The 20,430-nt window shown below is 39.0% G+C and overlaps 1 protein-coding gene across 8 annotated transcripts in view; it reads left to right on the plus strand.

The window, feature by feature from the left end:
* The window catches only part of BBS9 (Bardet-Biedl syndrome 9), a 421,646-nt gene extending 416,865 nt beyond the window's left edge, over positions 1-4,781 (plus strand). For all 8 annotated transcript variants that reach the window (XM_046670725.1, XM_046670730.1, XM_046670726.1 and 5 more), the window contains 2 exons: positions 4,041-4,151; positions 4,347-4,781. In XM_046670725.1, coding sequence (XP_046526681.1) covers positions 4,041-4,151; positions 4,347-4,378 — 143 coding nt within the window. In that variant the 3' untranslated portion in view covers positions 4,379-4,781. The remainder of the gene's footprint in view (positions 1-4,040; positions 4,152-4,346) is intronic.
* Positions 4,782-20,430: the final 15,649 nt, after the last annotated feature.

The following is a 20,430-nucleotide window of genomic DNA, read 5'->3' on the forward strand; positions in this document are numbered from 1 at the left end:
AGAACGGAAAGCATTTTCAGGCTACTTTTGATTTGGCCCCATTACAAATTTCTGAGTCAAGGAAACACAAGGTGGCTCCAGGAACCTTTGGAGGAACAGGGGATGGGGGAGGGACAACAGAAGAAGAAAACACAAATTAACATCAATACCTCTACAATTGTAAAAGGGGGGCAATGAACTCTTCCTTACAGGGTTGTTAGAGGACTGAGTGAGCCAATGCATTGAGAATTCATAGCTGCTTGCCCAGCACCCAGTAGGTCCACAGGATTATGATTTCCAGGTCAGGATGTCTCCGACTCTAGCTTGTTTTTGCCTATTGGCTCATAATGTGACATACACGTGATATGTGTTTGGATGATTTTGTCCAGCTGTGTTTTTCCTTCCCCTTCTTTGATGGGACGGGCTCTAAGCCAAGGGTGCTTCATCTGGCGTCTGTGGAACCCAGGCTCCACTTCCACAGGTGGGCTTCAGAGGGTCTCTGTTAGTTTGGAAGTTTTACATTTTATTTCTCTCCTTTTACAGCTTACTTTTAAATTTTTAAGAAACAAATATTTTTTTCCTGGAAAAAAATCTGATCAGATATACCCATCTGTCCTTCTTGGCAGATTCTAATTCAGTAGCTGTGGAGTGGGGCCTGAGAGTCTGCCTTTCTACCAAGCTCACTGGTGATACCCGCTTCTGCTGTTCTGATGACCTCTCTTAAACTAGCGAGGCCAAAGAGGCCTTCTGGCTTTCTGGATTTGCCGTCTGTTGTCTGTTAACGGCGCTGAAACTTGCCATTCTCTTTTTACAAAGTATCTAGTCATCGGAAGCCACCTCTCTACTCAGGAATCCTTGTAATTATAAACGTTTCTATGCTACAATTTCTTGATCTCCCAGTCTTGAGCTCTACGTGCACATCATCCCCATTAACCATGGGTAAAAGCTTAAGTAATTGCATACCGGGGGTTACTCGCATCCTGTTTACCCCCAGCCATGGAGCCCCTATTTCTTCCACAGAAAGATGGACATTCTAACTTCAAATCCATCTTGAAGGCCTACATTTTAAAACTACTTCCAGTACCAGTGATTTTTGTGAGAACACAGAGCTTGAGGCAAGGGTTAAAGTGATGGCAGTTTATTTGGCAAACTCAAGGAAGGGAGGATGGGGAAAAAGGGAAGCGAGTTGAGGACGTACGTGAGGTAATGTGAAGTGCTGCATCCGTATCTCTCAAAGAGGCATGAAGAGACGCAGCAGGTGCATCCACTCAGCACACAGCGGTTTCTGGAGGTTGGCAGAAAGGAAATAATAATCCAAAGTTGACCCGAGAGAGGGAGGCAGAGAGAGAATTCTCTGCCCAGCTCCTTCCCTTCTCCCATTTCCCATTGGTCAGATGCCAGGTCCCACATCCTGTTGTTCCTTCCAAGCTGAAAGTGGCAGAAACTCTGGGAATATGGTTGGTGAGTCTGGCTGCATGGAGGCATCCAAAGAAAGGGGGGTGAGATTCCCAGGACAAGTGCCTGGTCAGCCCTGCAGTGGGATTTAAGAGACTGGTCATGTCTCTGTACTTAGGATAAGGCAGAAAGTTTTGTGCCAAGGAGAAGAGAGGAAATTACATAAGTTGTTGATAGTCTACAACAACTGACTTTTCCTTTTGTGCCCATGTGATTGAAGAAATAGGAAGTGGGTTTTTGGTTTTGGGGTTTTTTTGTTGTTTTTTTATTTTTGGTGAAGAAGATTAGCCCTGAGCAACACTGGTTGCCAATGGTCCTCTTTTTGCTTGAGGAAGAGTAGCCCTGCGCTAAAATCTATGCCAATCTCCCTCTGTTTTGTATGTGGGGTGCCTCCACACCATGGCTTGATGAATAGTGTGTATGTCTGTGCCTGGGATCCAAACCTGTGAACTCTGGGCCACTGAAGTGGAGCACGCAAACCCGACCACCATGCCATGAGGCAGGTCCCTAGGAAGTGCTTTTTGAGTCTTCATCCTTCTGTCTTGTCTCAATATTGTCAGCTAGAATAAAAGGTGGACACTAATTAAGTGGAGACCTGCCTCTCTTCACATATGGCAGACACTGCTAACCTATCATTCCACTCCTTCCCATCTGTTGCCTGGGCCACTTATTCCCCACTCCTGAAGTTTCCTTGTGTGTGAAGCACAGCATTCCTGGCCTCACCCTGCGCCCTCCCTCTCTCTTCCTCAGGGATGGAGGAATGACTTAATCTGATTTGTGAGTCTGGAATGAGAAATGAGGCCCCTCGTTGGCCTTTTTTCTTGCGATCAGGGTTCTCTTCTGCAGGGAGCACATCCCTTCTTTCTCTTCCTCCCTGTCATTAGCCTTAAGAGGTACCTCTCCCCCATCCCGACATGCCCTATTCCTTTTTTCTCCACTGGATGAGGGTCAGGAGGAGAAGAAGGATGTTATTTCTTGGGCTTCCCCAAAGTAGCTCAGAGCCTGCCCCTCCCTCACAATGCTGTAAACAGTGCTCCCTGGCAGCCATACTCGGTGGGTCACCAGGGGAGCTAAAACCTGCTGACACCAGAAACCCGCAGCCACAGTCTCTCTTTGGTTAATGCTGCAAGTGGGAGCCGTGGAGTAAGTGGTTAGATAACACGGGCCTTAGGAGTTGTTAGGCTTCGCTGTGAACTCTGTCTCACTCCTTAGGAGCTGTGTGACCTTGGCAAGTTACTGAATCTTATGAGACCTCGGTTTTCTCATCTATAAAATGAGAAGAATAATATCTATTTCGTGGTGTGGTTTGTAGGAACTAAATGAGATAATATGGGAAGAGTTTCTCCCACTTAGAAAGTACTTAATAACGATAATTATTGTTACCATGATCTACAGGCTTTGGAAAGAGATTAAAAATAAGCCTGGTTCTCCTTCTGGATGGGGCCCTCGCGATTTGCAGATGTAGCTAGGCGAGTTCCATTGCATTGATGGATAATTCTAACGTTTCCTGTTTGGGTAACCTCTGAGGCTCCCTCTAATTCTTATTTTATGAGTGTGGAAATGCTTTTCTCTCAAGTTTCCTTCAGCATCAATTTCTTTTTCAGAGTTGGTGCAGAGGGATGAATGGTAAGGTGTGTTGTCCTTCAGACCTGGAATCTTCCCTCTTCCCTCATACTTGAACGATGGGGTCTACAGATCAGTGTGGCCGATACCCTCTCTTTTCATAAGCTCCCTTGAGCATAAAGCCAAACATGATTATGGAGGCTTTGGACTCAGTGTGTGAGAAGCCTCAGAAAAAGAAATAAAAAAATCACACTTCGTTAACAAGAAGAATGGCTTTGGGAAAATATATATATAGTATACAGCATGTTAGTACATTTCCAGGGAATGATGGCAAATTAGTCAAATCAAGTTGCAGATGTAGTCAGGAAAATCTCACATGATTTTGAGTTTTCCAGTCGAGATTTTGGTGGATAAAATCAAATTACTTACACCCAGTTTGCAAAAGCATGGTGGTGCCAGCTCATCCTCAAGTCATCTTGGAATTGACTTGAAATTGACAGCTTCCCCAATGCAGTTCATGACTTTCCTGTTGAATTATGAAGTGTTTGTGTCTGTGCTGTAAGGTGTTGGGATTCAGGGGTAGAATCAGATTCCAGAGAAATACCACCACAGTCACTGTCTCCGAGCAGTCTTCTTCTTTGCTCAAGGAAAGTTTCCTTCCCTCGTGATCGATGTGCTTTGTTTCTTTTACAGTTTCTGATGCTCTGGTATTAAAGGGAATTCCTGCTGAGGCGCCATTATAGTATTGATATCACATATGCTATAGGTTTTGTCCTTTCCTGACTTTAAAAAGGGTAAATTTAAAGACAACACAGTTGCTGCTGTTGCTAAGTGATCATCAGTATAATATGTCTGTGGGGACAATAACTCATTCCCAGTATTTTGACCAAAGAGATACATTTAAGTCTTCTGTCCTCCCCTGAAGATTATTGTCACATCGTTGATTATCTTTGTGATTGATATGTTCTTAAGCTGTGGTTTTTGTGTGGAAAGGCATATTTTCCTACACTTGGCTTAAAATACTGTTTGTATTTTTCAACCAGGTGGCTGTACCACGATCCCAGAATCAGACCTAGAGGAAAGATCAGTAGAACAAGACTCCACTGAACTGTTTACCAACCACAAGCACCTCATTGCAGAGACTCCCATACCTGGTAAGAGAACGAGTGGCCTTCACAAATGATATGCCACCAACAGCAACACTCTCCAGTTTTTGTCATACCAGAGAGCATTTTGCAAAGCTGCTTGTTTTTCAGCTTCTTCGTCCTTCCCCTTGGCGTTGGTGCAGCTTAATATCATTTGTGTATTCCTTTCAATATTTCTCTCTCTGTTACTTTCTTTTTTTGCAGAAGTTTCATCCCTCCAAGGAGTCTCAGAATAGTTCAAGTAGAATTGTTTGGTTGAGGGGAAGATGGCTTCTCAAGGCTGATCCTGTGTGGACCTCATGGCCAGCACAGATGTAGGACTCGCCCAGGTGCTTCATCCGGCTCACCCACCTGGAGATGACACTATGTAGAGATGGGGATGGGGCCTTCTTATTTTACTAGGAGGACTTGTAATACCATGGGCAAGTCAGTTGAAAGTTGTCTTATGGGGAAAGGATGTTGCTGCTTTTTGGTCATCTGTATGCTTGCAGCCACAGGATACAGTGAGGTGACATCATTTGGGGACAGACTTTATATTGCAGCGACCCAGATCCAAAATAATTTGATACCCCATTTTTTTCACAGAATTCTTATATAGTAAATGTATCAAATTTAATAAAGCATCTCATTGTCAAACAATATCTTGGATTTGATTTATAATCAGAGGGTTATACATATGATTTGTCTACATTATTTCTTCAAAGGAAATTGAAAGGAGATGAAAACTTTGCTACTCCGTGGTAAGGCTCCAAGAGATTGTTTTATAAATGAAAGAAACTACAGAACTTTCATATGATTTACTCTATTAGGCTAAAAGTGGGAGAAGGTAAGTTCTCTAGTGTTGTATGAAAATGTAAAATATTTTCAAGGAAGCTGCTACCTTAACATCCTCTTTTCATGACCCCAATGGGTGACACCTTTTAAAAACCCATATTAGGAAAGGATTCACACTTAATTACCATTAAATTTAAGGTTTTTATATGCAAGAAATAAAAGAGATTCTGCCAGTTTCAAGTTAAAATTGCAGTTTCAAGACTGATTTATTTAAACAAGAATATGTCTGTGCCATTTTTGCAATGCCTCTCCGTCAGTACAAATGGGAAAATGAGTTCATGGTTTTTCTATATGTGAAGTGTCAAAAAACTGCAGAAGATGCATTATTTACTATTTCTAGCATCGCTTTTTAGGTGTTGCAGCAGCAGATGTAATATTTTTAATTGTCGAGCAGGAGTGTGGGCAACTTCTAGCCTTTGGGCAAGAGTCAACCATTAGGTTAATTTCACCCAGCCTGTGGGGACCAATAAAAGATGTCATGGGCAACTGGGGCTGGCCCAGTGGTGTAGTAGTTTGGTTTGGCGTGCTCCACTTTGGCAGCCTGGGGTTTGCAAGTTCAAGTCCTGGGTGTGGACTTACACTGCTCGTCAGAGCCATGCTGTGGCAGTGACCCACATACAAAATAGAGGAAGACTGGCACAGATGTTAGCTCAGGGTGAATCTTCTTCAAGCAAAACAAAGGATGATTGGCAACAGGTGTTAGCTCAGGGCCACTCTTCCTCACCAAAAAGAAAAAGATGGCATGGCTCTGTGTATACCTATAGTTGCAAAAACACAGCACTTCTGATTGTATTCAACAGCTTTCTTCAAGAAAGGTTACAAAAGAGATGTATTACTTCTTAAAAGTGTGTTTCTGTCCTAAGTTTCTCTTTTTTGGATATTTTGTTTCCATGAATGTTTTTTGTACTATGCTTGTGTCCATGTGCTCATCTCTCTTCTTTCTCTTTCTGCCTTTTTTTGAGTCATGTCCTGTTTGTGTGTGTCCTTCTAACTGCCTTTCTTTAGCTCAGTTTCTTTCTCTGTCTTGTGTTTCTATGTTCATCTGCCTTGATCAGTCTTTCTGCCCCTTCACCTAGTCCCCCATTCTTTCCCGTCACCCTGTGATTCTCTCCCTTTATACTCCATGATATGAAACTGAAGCATATTGTTTGATTTATAAAGGTTATTTTAAATGTGTACAAGTGTGATAGTTTCTCTCTCTTTCAAATCCCTCCTCTATTTATGTCGTCCATGTTATTTCCCTTTTATTTATATCATCCACGTTTGCTCTCTTCTGTGAGAGAGTGACTACCAACAAAATTCAAGAGGCTTCCTATCTCTGGGTTGAGAATCTAAGGTGACTTTTGTTGCTACAATTACATGTTATACTGAGAGTTTTTATGTTGAGAAATATATTCGCAAAATGTTTTCTGGAAATCATTATCAGTATCTTAAGCCTATTGGCACAATTACTTGACCAAATAGTTTTATTTTTTATTTGAATCACTTTAATACAGAACTCTATGAACATACATCATACACATAAACGTTTAAAAATATATCTAATTTATTACCTTTCACATTTTATTAGCTGCCAAAAGGAAAGAAGTGAGTAATTAACCTTTTCACCATTACCAAATTTAAAATATAAATTCTAAAAATGATAAAATAATTTGATTCATGACTTAAAAGTACCTTTTGATAAAGGATTTCTCAAATTTAAGTTGTCTTTTTATTCCTGATTTTGGCCTCATAATTTTAAAAAAACACATAAAGTGTTTTGACTAACAGAAAAATAATGGGGCCAAGAATTATGCTAGACTTTGGAGTGGCTTTTTAAAAATCAAGACTCAAATAATTGTTAACCATTCTCATTATTTTGGCGCTGGGATTTCAGTCTTTAATAACAATTGTTCATTTTTATTTATTTCATGAATGTGTGCATGTGTGTGTGTATGCGTGTGTTTGTATACATGATCTTGGAGTAACTCTCGAACGTGGAAGAAGTTGGATGATCCATGTTTCTGATTAGCCAGATAGTCTCATTATTACTCAACATATTGGAATAGGCACTAATAAGATAGCAAATATTTATAAAATTCTTACTGTGTGCTAAGCACAGTGTTTAGTGCTTTATATGCATGATTTCCTTCCCTCCTCATGACAGTACTGTGATGTCGGTGCTGCTGTTATCTCTGTTTTACAAATGAGAGGACTGAGGTTTATGGAGGCTAAATAATTTATCCAGGATCCCACAGTTAGTGTGTAGCAGAACTGGGATTTTAATCCAGGCTGATTCCAAAAGCCCAAATACACATCCATATGTACAGATTATTAATAAGACTACAATAAAATACATTTTAAAACTGGAGGCTTTTAGTCCAAGATAGCTCCATTTCTTTGGTTTATAGTGTGGTTGCACATTTTAAGAATATACTTACTTGCCATTTATATTTCTCCTTTGATGAATTACCTGTTTGTATTCTTTTGTCTTTTGGAGGGATTGGGGGTGGTGATAATTATCTCCTTATTGATTTATAATAACGTTTAATGTAAAAATGATATTAATCTTTGTGTGTGATACAGACATTGTTCTCAATTTTTCGCTTGTCTTTTAATTTTGTTTCTGGGTTTGTTTTTCTGATAGAATTTTTCTAAACTTTAAGTGGCCAACTTGACTAGCCCCTTTCTTTGTGGTTGCTGCCTTTGGTGTCCAGCCTGGATGGTCAAATGCCCTCTCCTCCTCCTCCTCTGTGCCAGTCTGAGGTTGTGCTCAGCCTGTTGTGCTCTGTGCTATGGCAAACTTCAGTCATATCCTCCACGGTGGGCACTGGGTTAGATGAGCCACAGAGCTGTGTTGTCTTCTGCTCTCAGGTCTCACAGAGTTTACAGGACATGCCTCCTAGGTTTTACCAGCTGTTTCACCCTGGGAGAATGACCCAAGTAATAGATACCCTGTCGCTTTCCAAGTCCTGCTCCCCTCTGATGCTTGGGCCTCCCCTGTGGTCACTCCTTTAGGACAATTTGCTTTCCCAGAAGGTTCCTTACACTCTTGTAAGTAGCCTTGCCCCACATCAGCCCTCCAGACATGGCCCCATCCCATGTGAACACAGGTTGGGCTCAAGTGGAGTGTACCGTGCCCTCTTTAATCTATATGTACAGAGGCAAGAGAGGCAAGTCAGGGATGGAGTCTGTGTCCCAATTCTCTGATTCTCTCAGCTTTTTTGTTCCCCAGCCTCTTAAGGGACTGGCTTGCTATTTCCACAGGTCAAGTACACTTGGAGCAACAGGGCTTCCCTCAAGTTGAGGAACATCAGATTGCATTATGAATGGCTTTGCTGTAATTTCATTATTTTATTTTGATTTTTTTTTGGTGAGGAAGATTGGCCCTGAGTTAACATCTCTGCCAGTCTTCCTCTATTTTGTATGTGGGATGACTCCACAATTTGGCTTGATGAGTGGTGTGTAGGTCCATGCCCAGGATCTGATCCTGTGAACCTTGGGCTGCCAAAGTGGAATGTGAGAACTTAACCACTACGCCACCGGGCTGGCCCCCAATCTCATTAATTTAAAAAAATTATTCTCTGGCTTAAAAGTGACTAAGTCAAGAGACTTCTGTGTTTTTTAAAAAATATCTGCCTCCAACTAGTTGGTAGTGTCACAATGTACACGATTCCCTGTCACATAAAAATGTAGGTAAAGACAACTGAAAGAATCAAAAAATATGTGAGGAGTGTTTACATCCCTTAAAAAGCATTAGATAAATACAGTATTGTCAGTGGCCATCTGCCACAGCACCAGTGTCCTTTTTGTGTGCCAACAGGTGTCGTCCATGGCCTCCTGTTCAGAGACTAAGGTGTGCCCACGATAGTCAGGGAGCTCGTGAGGGGTGGGCTAGTGGGAGAGAGACCCAGACTGGTGGTTTTCAGGGCACATTAGGATCTTTTTTCCCTTTTGCTGATCTGTATTTTTAGAGTATTCTTTAATGAATATGTATTGCTCTTTTAATAAGAGAACAGATCCCATCTTTGTATGTATCAGTCAGGATATCAGTGTTAGTGAAAAAATAATAATTAGTAATGTACTCTTGTTGCTTAGCATTTGGTATATTGACAGCATGAGTTTTAGACAATAATCTACTTAGACGTCATGCTCTAGTAATTCTGAAAGGTCTAGAGTATAATGTATTATCATGAAAATATCACGATTATTGTAATTTATAGCAGTAATGTGAGCATAAAATTGTATTGAAAATTATAGTTTGCCCTTTATGTCCTTAACATCTTCTGATGCAAAAAGCGAATGTGTCAATTAAATACGGAAACAATATCAGAGAGGTTCTGAAAGAGCAGTACAAGGCTATTTAGATTGTAGCAGATGCTGCCCTTTCTATAGCCTTTCTGTGTATGCAGTTTTGAATTAGCTGGTGTTGTTTTTTTGGTTTTTGCAGCTAAATTATGGATGCCATGTGGACATCTCATGTGTTAAGGATTTTGTTGATTTGGGCTTAAAAAGGTATGACTTAGAGTACAGCACAGCTGCCAAGGCCTAATCAGAGTAAGATGCTGTTAGCTGATCACGACCCCTGTGCTTAATCTCTGAGCCTGGGAGAGGGTCTCTGTTCTGGCTGATGTGGGAAAAACATTGCAAAACCTCTAATTCTCAAGTTTATCATCATTTAATTTTAATTATATTCAACCCAGATGCCAATCCTTCCTTCAAGGCTTGGTCTGAATACATTATCTTCTCATCTGGACACCAAGAGCCACATTTGAGGCCCTCTTGAAACAAGTGAAGGCCTTATGCATCGCTCCTTTTAGCCCATGTCCTGGCTGCTTATTACATTCTCCTTTTTTTAGTCTTTTTGCTTTGGTCCAACTTTTAATATATTTTCTCTGTATACAGGTATACAGGACCTGTATTGACAGGTTCTTGTAAGCCCCTTAAATCAATTGTAACAGGTGGGGGGGGGGGGCGAATAAATCAATACTGTCACCTCTCAAGGTTTTCGGAATCACCGTTGCTGGCAGTCGTTTCCCTCTTTAGAGGTCCTGAACTCTTTGCCTCTCCTCGACACACCTCTCTCTCATTTATTATATTTCAGAAGCTGGATTTTCCTTTCCTACTGGGATAGATTTACAAACTCTTTGGCATAACTGTTCTTGGATTCTTTCTACTGTTTAGTAAATTTTTGTTGTATTAATACATCAACTAACCTCCTAAAAGAAATCGACGTATTTTTGGCTGCACATTCTTTATTTACCTCTTCAATTATCAACAGTTTTATACTTTAATTTTCTATGGAGTGAATTGAAAGATAATTCAGTTTTCCTCTGGCGTTGTTGATCAAACATTTTTTTAAAATTACCGATAGTTTGCAAAAGTCTCTTTCTGCTTTACAACTTATTATTAGTAATGTGTAAGTTTTTAGGACTGTTATTGTATTTAGACAAAACTTTATCCAGCTTTTTTTATACCCACTGTGTAAGATTTCAGGGCATTTCAAGTTTTATCCTTCAGGGATAAATTATAAATAGTCATTGAGTTGACAACTCTCATTAGCCAGTTTGTCATCCATGTCCTCACTGAAGTTATCTTCATAACCACCAGTATTTTATATCAAAGCAGCAAGATATTTAAATATTTTTTTCCAATGTTTTCACGTGATGCACTCTTCTTCATTAGCTAGATTATTAAGCAATTCAAGAACCTATTTATTCTATTTGAAATTTATCATCTCATCTTAATTAATCTTGGGTATGATTCAAACATGTTTTTGTTACAATTTTCTTGCTGATAGAATAATTTTTATTGATTTTATATAGGAGTTGTATGACAGCGAATGTTATTGTATGATGGGTTTGTAAGTGTATACTCTGAATTATCAAATATTCCTGACAGGTAAGAACTTCAGCTTTCACTTGATGTCTATGACACCGGAATCTTCTACTTACACTTTTCGATGTCTAATATTCAGAACATCAGATTTCGTATGCTTCAAACTGTGTTTTATTTCTACCACACTTACACGTCTGGTGCCAGGCACCACAGAATATGCTCATCTGGTGCTACAGCCTTTTGCTCTGCACCTTCCTCTCATGACACTGGGTGAGGAGGAGCAATGGGTGGTAGTGGAATTCCTGGAATCTATTCCTCCTGCAGAACAGCTAGCAATAATTTAACTGTATTCAGAGTTGAGTGCAAGCTACATAAATATATCCCAATTACCCAAATTAAATGTCTCCCAGCTAAACTTCTCTATAGACAGATCCCCAAGTCTATAGCTGCTCCAATGCCTGATATAAGGGGAAGACGAGTGGAAGAGACAGCAGTCTTTACCAATCATGATTAAAATGTCTTTCATATTTTATGAAAATGTGACCACGCACCTGAGCAAGGAAGACACCCTGAAGTTTAAACCTCATTAATGTCACGGTAAATCCACCTCCATTACAGCATGAGAAAGAGTCAGAATAGAAACTATGCTTTAAAGAGTTTATTTGTTTTTTAATTTTTCCATAAAAATTAACTCCAAAAAATATATGAGATAAGAGTATGTGTGTAGGGGTGGAGAGGACAGATTTTTGTAAGGAAGTATTAAAAATTCCTTTAAGTACATTCCAGTTTGCTTCAAGTATGCCAGCGTGACCCTTGGGCGAGCTTTAGGCTCAACTCTAAGTACACTTTCCCTTTTCAGTTTTGGTAGTTAATTGTTCCCTTGGAGATATCAGGAAGCGTTTATGGAACTGGCAGAGTAGCAGTTCTCTGGTGAATGTCCTTGATTCTGTGGAGAGATGTTTCCCCTTGGACATTCAGGGACAGCTTTACTGACACTGACCTCTTAGCAACCACTTCAAGAGTAGTCCCCATAGGGATTGAGTCTGTTCTCCATTCCAATGGGCTGAAGGATCTAGTTTAGATTTTAAAAAGCACAAAGCAAACTATCAAATTTAGGAGGGCCACAGCCCCTTCATTGGCTCCAGGATCATCAGATTGGTGAGAGTGAAGAGGTTTAAAGTGCTATTAATTTAACTAAATTCTGTTTAACTGCTCACAGTAATCAATATTTGTTCCATCTGGTGCCAGTTCCAGAGAGAGAAGCTCATGATGTCACCTGCAAACTCTCATTTCTATGTGCCAGGCATCCCATTGAACATTAAGATCATCTGAATATGCGGAACAGTTGGAACCAAATCCATTTATGTAAACGAAAAATGTAGAGACTATCCTCTCACTTAGGATAGATTCCAGGCACTCACTTGGCATTTAGTGAAATTTAGGTCTGTAATATTCGTTGAATCCTTTTTTTAAATTTTCTTTTGAGGAAGATTAATCCTGAGCTAACATCTGCTGCCAATCCTCCTCTTTTTGCTGAGGAAGACTGGCCCTGAGCTAACATCCGTGCCCATCTTCCTCCACTTTATATGTGGGATGCCTACCACAGCATGGCTTGCCAAGCGGTGCCATGTCCGCACCCAGGATCTGAACTGGTGAACCCCGGGCTGCCAAAGCGGAACGTGCGAACTTAACCACTGCGCCACCAGGCCGGCCCCTCACTGAATTCTTCAATATTATCTTCCTGCATTGAGGTGAACTGTTTTTTTATTTCTTTGAGGATGAAAATTAGGAAATCTCTTTAGCTCTCTAGTCATAAGTAAGGAAACTGAAGCTTTTATTTTACTAAGTCTTTTGGGATAAAATTAAGTAGTTACTCATTCCTTGGGGAAAATGATGGTGTGTAATCCTTATCTTTCATACTCAGCAGCTCACAAAAAACATTCTCCCAAGTTTAATCACACATAGGAGGGATAAAAGACAAGAGTTGGGATTTATTGTCAACTTTTCTCAAAGTGTCAATAACAAATCATAAAACACACACACATGCACACACACACACACGCACACACACACTTCACATTCTCTACTTCTGTTACCGATGCCATCTGGAGCTGGTCCTGCCTTTCCATGCCAGTGACAGTGATGTACTTTTCCCCAGGCTGGCCTCCAATTTGGTCTGGTTGCCTTTGTTCTTCATTGGAGTCCCTCCCATCATTTGCATGTGTATAATTGATTCCTACAGTGGTGCTGGCTCATGTCATCTCTCCCTTATCTTTGGTTGTGCAGTCTATGGTGCTGGATCCACTGGACATACACAGGTGAAAAAATGAATCTAAACACAGACCTTACACCTCACAAAAATTAACTCAAAATGGTTCATAATCTAAATGTAAAACACAAAACTATGAAAATCCTAGAAGATCTCATAGGAGAAAGTCTAGGTGACCTTGGGTATGGTGATGACTTTTTAGATATAAAACCAAAGATAACGGTTCATGAAAGAAAGAATTCATAAGCTGGACTTTATTAAAATTAAAAACTTCTGCTCTGTGAAAGATACTGTCAAGAGAATGAGAAGACTAGCCACAGACTTGTTTTCACAGATAAAGAACTGTTATCCAAAATATACAAAGAACTCTTAAACCTCAACAATAAGAAAAAAACCTGATTTAAAAAATGGACAAAAGACCTGAACAGACACTTGACCGAAGAAGATACATAAATGGCAAGTAAGCGTATAAAAGTATGCTCAACAACATACATCCTTAGTGAATTGCAAATTAAAACGAGATTCCATGACACTTCTCTTAGAATGGCCAAAATTCACAATACTGCCAACACCAAATACTAGCGAGGATGTGGAGCAACAGGAACAATCACTGGTTGCTATTGGGAATGCAAAATGGTACAACCACTTTGGAAGACAACTTAGAAGAGACTTCTGACAAAGCTAAATATACTCTTACCATACAACTCCTTGGTATTTAGCCAAATGAGCTGAAAACTGAAGTCCACACGAAAACCAACATATGAGTGTTTATAGCAGCTTTATTCATGGTTGCCAAAACATGGAAGATATCAAGATGTCCTTCAGTAGGTTAATGGATAAATATACTGTGGTACATCTAGACAATAGAATATTACTCAGTGCTAAAAAGAAATGAGCTGTCAAGCCATGAAAAGATGAGAGGGATCCTGGGTGGCAAAGGCCGTGGATGTCTGTGTCAATGGCAAGGGCTGCTGGGGTCCTTCTCTCCTTTTCTCCCATGAGGGGAAGTCGTGGTCCAGGGGATCCCTCTTGGCACCAAGCTGCGCTGCCCTGGGGATGGGGTGATGCAGGTAAAATTCTTCTTACAATTTTCAACAGCCATCCTCAGTTGTTGTGCTCCACTGGGTTGGAGCATCTTCTTAATTGCACTCCCGAGTTCTCTCAGAGCTGTTTGCATTCATAAGTAGTTGTTGAAATGTTTCTCTGTGGAGTGGGACTAGGAAGGGGACCTCCTAGTCTGACATTACTCTCAAGAGAAACCACTCCTATTCAATTTCTTACCAGTCAGTAGTAGAAAAAGAAAAAATATAAAAAAGAGTTGGTTCTTCGAAAAAATTAACAAAATCGACAAACCCTTGGCCAAACTCACCAAGAAAAGAAGAGAGAAATCTCAAATAAATAAAATTAGGAATGAGAGAAGAGAAATCACAACAGATACCAAAGAAATACAAGGGATTATAAGAGAATACTATGAAAAACTATATGCCAACAAATTGAACAATCTAGAAGAAATGGATAAATTCCTGGACTCTTACAACCTTCCCAAACTGAACCAGGAAGAAATGGAGAATCTGAATAGGCTAATCACAAGTAAAGAAATAGAAACAGTAATCAAAAACCTGCCCAAAAATAAGAGTCCAGGACCAGACGGCTTCTCTGGAGAATTCTACCAAACATTCAAAGAAGATTTAATACCTATCCTTCTCAAACTATTCCAGAAAATTGAGGAAAATGGAGTACTCCCTAACACATTCTATGAAGCCAACATGACTCTGATCCCCAAACCTGACAAGGACAACACAAAGAAAGAGAACTACAGGCCGATATCACTGATGAACATAGATGCAAAAATCCTCAACAAAATTCTGGCAAACCAAATACAGCAATATATCAAAAAGATTATACACCATGATCAAGTTGGATTTATACCAGGGACACAGGGATGGTTCAACATCCGCAAGTCAATCAACGTGATACACTACATTAACAAAATGAGAAACAAAAACCACATGATCATCTCAATAGATGCAGAGAAAGCATTTGACAAGATCCAACACCCATTTATGATAGAAACCCTCAATAAAATGGGTACAGAAGGAAAGTACCTCAACATAATAAAGGGCATATATGACAAGCCCACAGCCAACATCATACTCAACAGACAAAAACTGAAAGCCATCCGTCTGAGGACAGGAACAAGACAAGTGTGCCCACTTTCACCAATCCTATTCAACATAATACTGGAGGTGTTGGCCAGAGCAATTTGGCAGGAAAAAGAAATAAAAGGAATCCAAATAGGCAATGAAGACATAAAACTCTTGCTGTTTGCAGACGACATGATCTTATATATAGAAAACCCCAAAGAATCCATAGGAAAACTATTAGAAACAATCAACAGCTACAGCAAAGTAGCAGGGTATAAAATCAACATACATAAATCAGTAGCATTTCTATACAATAACAATGAACCAACAGAAAAAGAACTCAAGAATTCAATCCCATTCACAATTGCAACGAAAAGAATAAAATACCTTGGGATAAATTTAACCAAGGAAGTGAAAGATTTATACAGTGAAAACTACAAGACTTTCTTGAAAGAAATTGACAACGACATAAAGAGATGGAAAGATATTCCATGCACATGGATTGGAAGAATAAACATAGTTAAAATGTCCATACTACCTAAAGCAATCTACAGATTCAACGCTATCCCAATCAGAATCCCAAGGACATTCTTTACAGAAATTGAACAAAAAATCCTAAAATTCCTATGGGGCAGCAAAAGACCGCGAATTGCTAAAGCAATCCTGAGTAAGAAAAACAAAGCCAGAGGCATCACAATCCCTGATTTCAAAATATACTACAAAGCTACAGTGATCAAAACAGCATGGTACTGGTACAAAAAGAGGTGCACAGATCAATGGAACAGAATTGAAAGCCCAGAGATAAAACCACACATCTATGGACAGCTAATCTTCAACAAAGGAGCTGAGGGCCTGCAATGGAGAAAAGAAAGTCTCTTCAACAAATGGTGCTGGGAAAACTGGACAGCCACATGTAAAAGAATGAAAATCGACCATTCTTTTTCACCATTCACAAAAATAAACTCAAAATGGATCAAAGACCTAAAGATTAGGCCTGAAACAATAAGTCTTCTAGAAGAGAATATCGGCAGTACACTCTTTGACATCAGTTTCAAAAGAATCTTTTCGGACACTATAACTCCTCAGATGAGGGAAACAATAGAAAGAATAAACAAATGGGACTTCATCAGACTAAAGAGCTTCTTCAAGGCAAGGGAAAACAGGATTGAAACAAAAAAACAACCCACTAATTGGGAAAAAATATTTACAAGCTACTTATCCGACAAAGGATTAATATCCATAATATACAAAGAACTCACACAGCATAACAGCAAAAAAACAAACAACCAGATCAAAAAATGGGCAGGGGACATGAACAGATATTTCTCCAAAGAAGATAGAAGTATGGCCAATAGACACATGAAAAGATGTTCATCATCTCTAATCATCAGGGAAATGCAAATCAAAACTATACTAAGATATCACCTTACACCTGTTAGATTGGCAAAAATATCCAAAACCAAAAGTGACAAATGTTGGAGAGGTTGTGGAGAAAAAGGAACCCTCATACACTGTTGGTGGGAATGCAAACTAGTGCAGCCACTATGGAAAACAGTATGGAGATTTCTCAAAAAGTTAAAAATAGAAATACCCTATGACCCAGCTATCTCACTACTGGGTATCTATCCTAAGAATCTGAAATCAGCAATCCCAAGAGTCCCAGGCACCCCTATGTTCATCGAAGCATTATTTACAATAGCCAAGACGTGGAACCAACCTAAATGCCCAGAAACTGATGACTGGATAAAGAAGATATGGTATATATACACAATGGAATACTACTCAGCCATAAAAAAGGACCAAATTGTTCCATTCGCATCAACATGGGTGGACCTTGAGGGTATTATGTTAAGTGAAATAAGCCAGACAGAGAAAGATGAACTCTATATGACCCCACTTATAGGTGGAAGTTAACATATAGACATGGAGAACCGATTGGTGGTTAACAGGGAAAAGGGGGGGTGGGGGGAGGGCACAAAGGGTGAAGTGGTATACCCACAACATTACTAACAATAATGTACAACTGAAATCTCACAAGGTTGTAATCTATCATAATCTTAATTAAAAAAATAAAAGTATGTGAACTGGAAAGGAAGGTAGAAAACTGTCATTATTTGCAGATAGTATGATTGTTTACGTAGAAAGCTCCCCACCCCAATTACAGATAAACTACAAGTAAACGATTTTAATTGTAATGAATTAGCAAGTTTGTTTGGCACCAAATCAATATGCAAAAGTGAATTTTGTTTCTCTGCAATAGCAACTTGAAGTTAGAAATGAAATTTACGCAATAAAGATAGCACTTAAAATAGCAATACAAATATAAAGGGCCTAGGGAAAAATCTCACAAGATATGTAAGCCTTTTATGTAGAAATTCATAAAACTTAGTGGAGAAAAAGAACATGTTCTTGAATAAGAAAACTCAAAATAATACAGATTTATAGATTTTAATGTGATTTCACTAAAAAAAACCCAACAGGGCTTTTCATGGACCTTGACAATTTATTTTTGTAAAATTGGATTATAACATTATATAGCTTTCGGATGTACATGGTAATATATTTCTAATTCTGTGTAGATTACGTCATGTTCACAACCCAAAAACTAATTATAGTTCATCCCCTCACATGTGAGCCTAATCACCCCTTTTGCACTCACCCCCATTCCCCTGTGGTAACCACGAATCCCATCTCCATTGCTATGTGTTTGTTTGTCGTTGTTTTTATCTTCTACTTATGAGTGAGATCATACGGTGTTTGACTTTCTCCCTCTGAATAATTTCACTCAGCATAATACCCTCGAGGACCATCCATGTTGTCACAAATGGCCAGATTTCATCATTTCTTATGGCTGAGTAGTATTCTGTTGTGTATAAATACCACATCTTCTTTATCCATTTGTCCCTTGACAGGCATCTAGGTTCCTTCTAAGTCTTGGCTATTGTGTATAATGCTGCAATGAACATAGCGGTGCAGGTATCTTTATGCCTTTGCATTTGACCTTGACAATTTGATTCTAAAATTTACATGGAAGAGGGAAGACCTCCAAACAGTCACTACTGACGAACTTGCTCTGCCAAATGTCAAATCTAATTGTAAAGCTTACAGCAGTATGGAATTAATGCAGGGCTATACTCTAGGCCAGTGTAACCAAGTCATGTGCCCAGAAACAGATGTGTCCAAATATGACAGAGATAATCTTGCATAACAATGGGCAAACAATGGACTTTTCAGTAAATGCTGTTGAAGCAATTATATAACCATAATGGAAAAAAATGAAATTGTTGAAGTATTATTCATACATTAACACACAGAAAAATCTATTTCAGCTGGATTAAATACTTCAATGTGAAAGGAAAAACTATAAACATGTTAGAAAAACATGTGGGAGAATGTCTTTATGACCCCAGTGTAGTAAGAGATTTCTTAATTTAAAAAATCACAGTCATAAAGGAAACTATTGTTAAATTGGATTGCCTTAAAATTAAGAATTTATAGTCATCAAAAGACGCCATAAAGAAAGTGAAAATCATCTCACAAAGTGTGAGAAAATATTTCCAATGCATATAACCAGTAAGGGATTAGTATCCAGAATGTATAAGGACATTCCTACAAGTCAACAAAAAAGAGGCATCTTAATAGAAAGACAAGCAGAAACATGACTATATGTCTCACAGAAGATAAACGATTAATATGCTAAAAATGATAATTTAAATGCATAATCTCATTAATAATCAAGGAAATGCAAATTTAAACCCCAATATGATTTTGCATCTACTAGAGAGGAAAAAATGAGAAAAATCTTCAAACAATTATTGTAAAAGATATGGAACATCAAATACTCGCATCTGTTGGAGGTAGGAGTATCAGTTGGTTTGGCAATTTTGGCCAAGAGTTTGGCACTTCCTAGCAAAGTTGCAATGCACATGACCTGTAACCAAGAATTACATTCCTAGGTGTGTACCCGAGAGAGATTTTACACTCATGCCCAAGGGAAATTTTTAAGAATATTCATAAAGTAAAAAACCCTCCAAACTATCCAAATATTGATAAAGAGTAAAGTTGACCAATTTTATTATATTCTTATGATGAATTATTAATCAGCAATAAAAGTTAATTAAAGCTTCCAGGATTAACATAGATGAATCTCAAAAACATATATAGCGAGAGGGAGGGTTTTTTGAGTAACAGAAGCAAATCATAGACTGCATATGTTATGATTCTGTTTATAAAACGTTCAGAATCAGGCAACATATAACAACATATTGTTTTGGGATATATACCTAGGTGTCAAACTGTAAAGCAGAGATTAACAAAGTTTTAGAATTGAGGTTAACTTTTGGAGGTGGAGGAGGGAGAAAATACCACTGGGGAGAGGAATCAGATGACCTGTTTTATCTCTTGAGCTGGTTTGATGGCAAATCTTTTATTCACTTTATTATTTCAAAAAATCCATATTTAGGGGCCAGCCTGGTGGCATAGTGGTTAAATTCATGCACTCTGCTTCAGTGGCCCAGAGTTCACAGGTTTGGATCCTGGGCATGGACCTACACTCCACTCATCAAGCTATACTGTGGCAGTGGCCCACATGCAAAATAAAGAAAATTGGTGCAGATGTTAGCTCAGGGTCTGTCTTTCTCACCAAAAAATAAGTAAATAAATAATCTGTATTTGTAGATTTTATATACTCTTTTGGTTGTATACCTTATTTCACCACAAAATATTTGTAAACAAAAAACCTCATGTCCCTCAAGATTATTATTATTTTTTTTAAGATTGGCCCTGAGCTAATATCTGTTGCCAATCTTTTTTTCTTCTTCTTCTTCTCCCCAAAGTTCCCCAGTACATAGTTGTATATTCTAGTTGTAGATCCTTCTAGTTCTGCTTTGTGGGACGTTGCCTCAACGTGGCTTGTTGAAAGGTGCTAGGTCCACACCAGGATCCAAACCAGTGAAACCACGGGCCACTGAAGCGGAGTGCACAGACTTAACCTCTTGGCCACAGGGCTGGCCCCTCCCCAAAGATTCTGATAGATGTCAGCTCTTGAGAGATGTGCCCCAGTTTGCAAATCTCATTATAGTCTTGCCAATAGAGATTTTGGTTAAATTTTACTTTCCTTGGTTTAAGAAAACAATGGGTATTTTTGTTCTTCAATTGTAAAATTATATATAATACCATATTGAATATGCCTTTTCTAATTATATATACCTATCTCTCTCTGTTT

This window comes from Equus quagga, chromosome 8 (genome assembly GCF_021613505.1).
Source record: "Equus quagga isolate Etosha38 chromosome 8, UCLA_HA_Equagga_1.0, whole genome shotgun sequence".
NCBI lineage: Eukaryota > Metazoa > Chordata > Mammalia > Perissodactyla > Equidae > Equus > Equus quagga.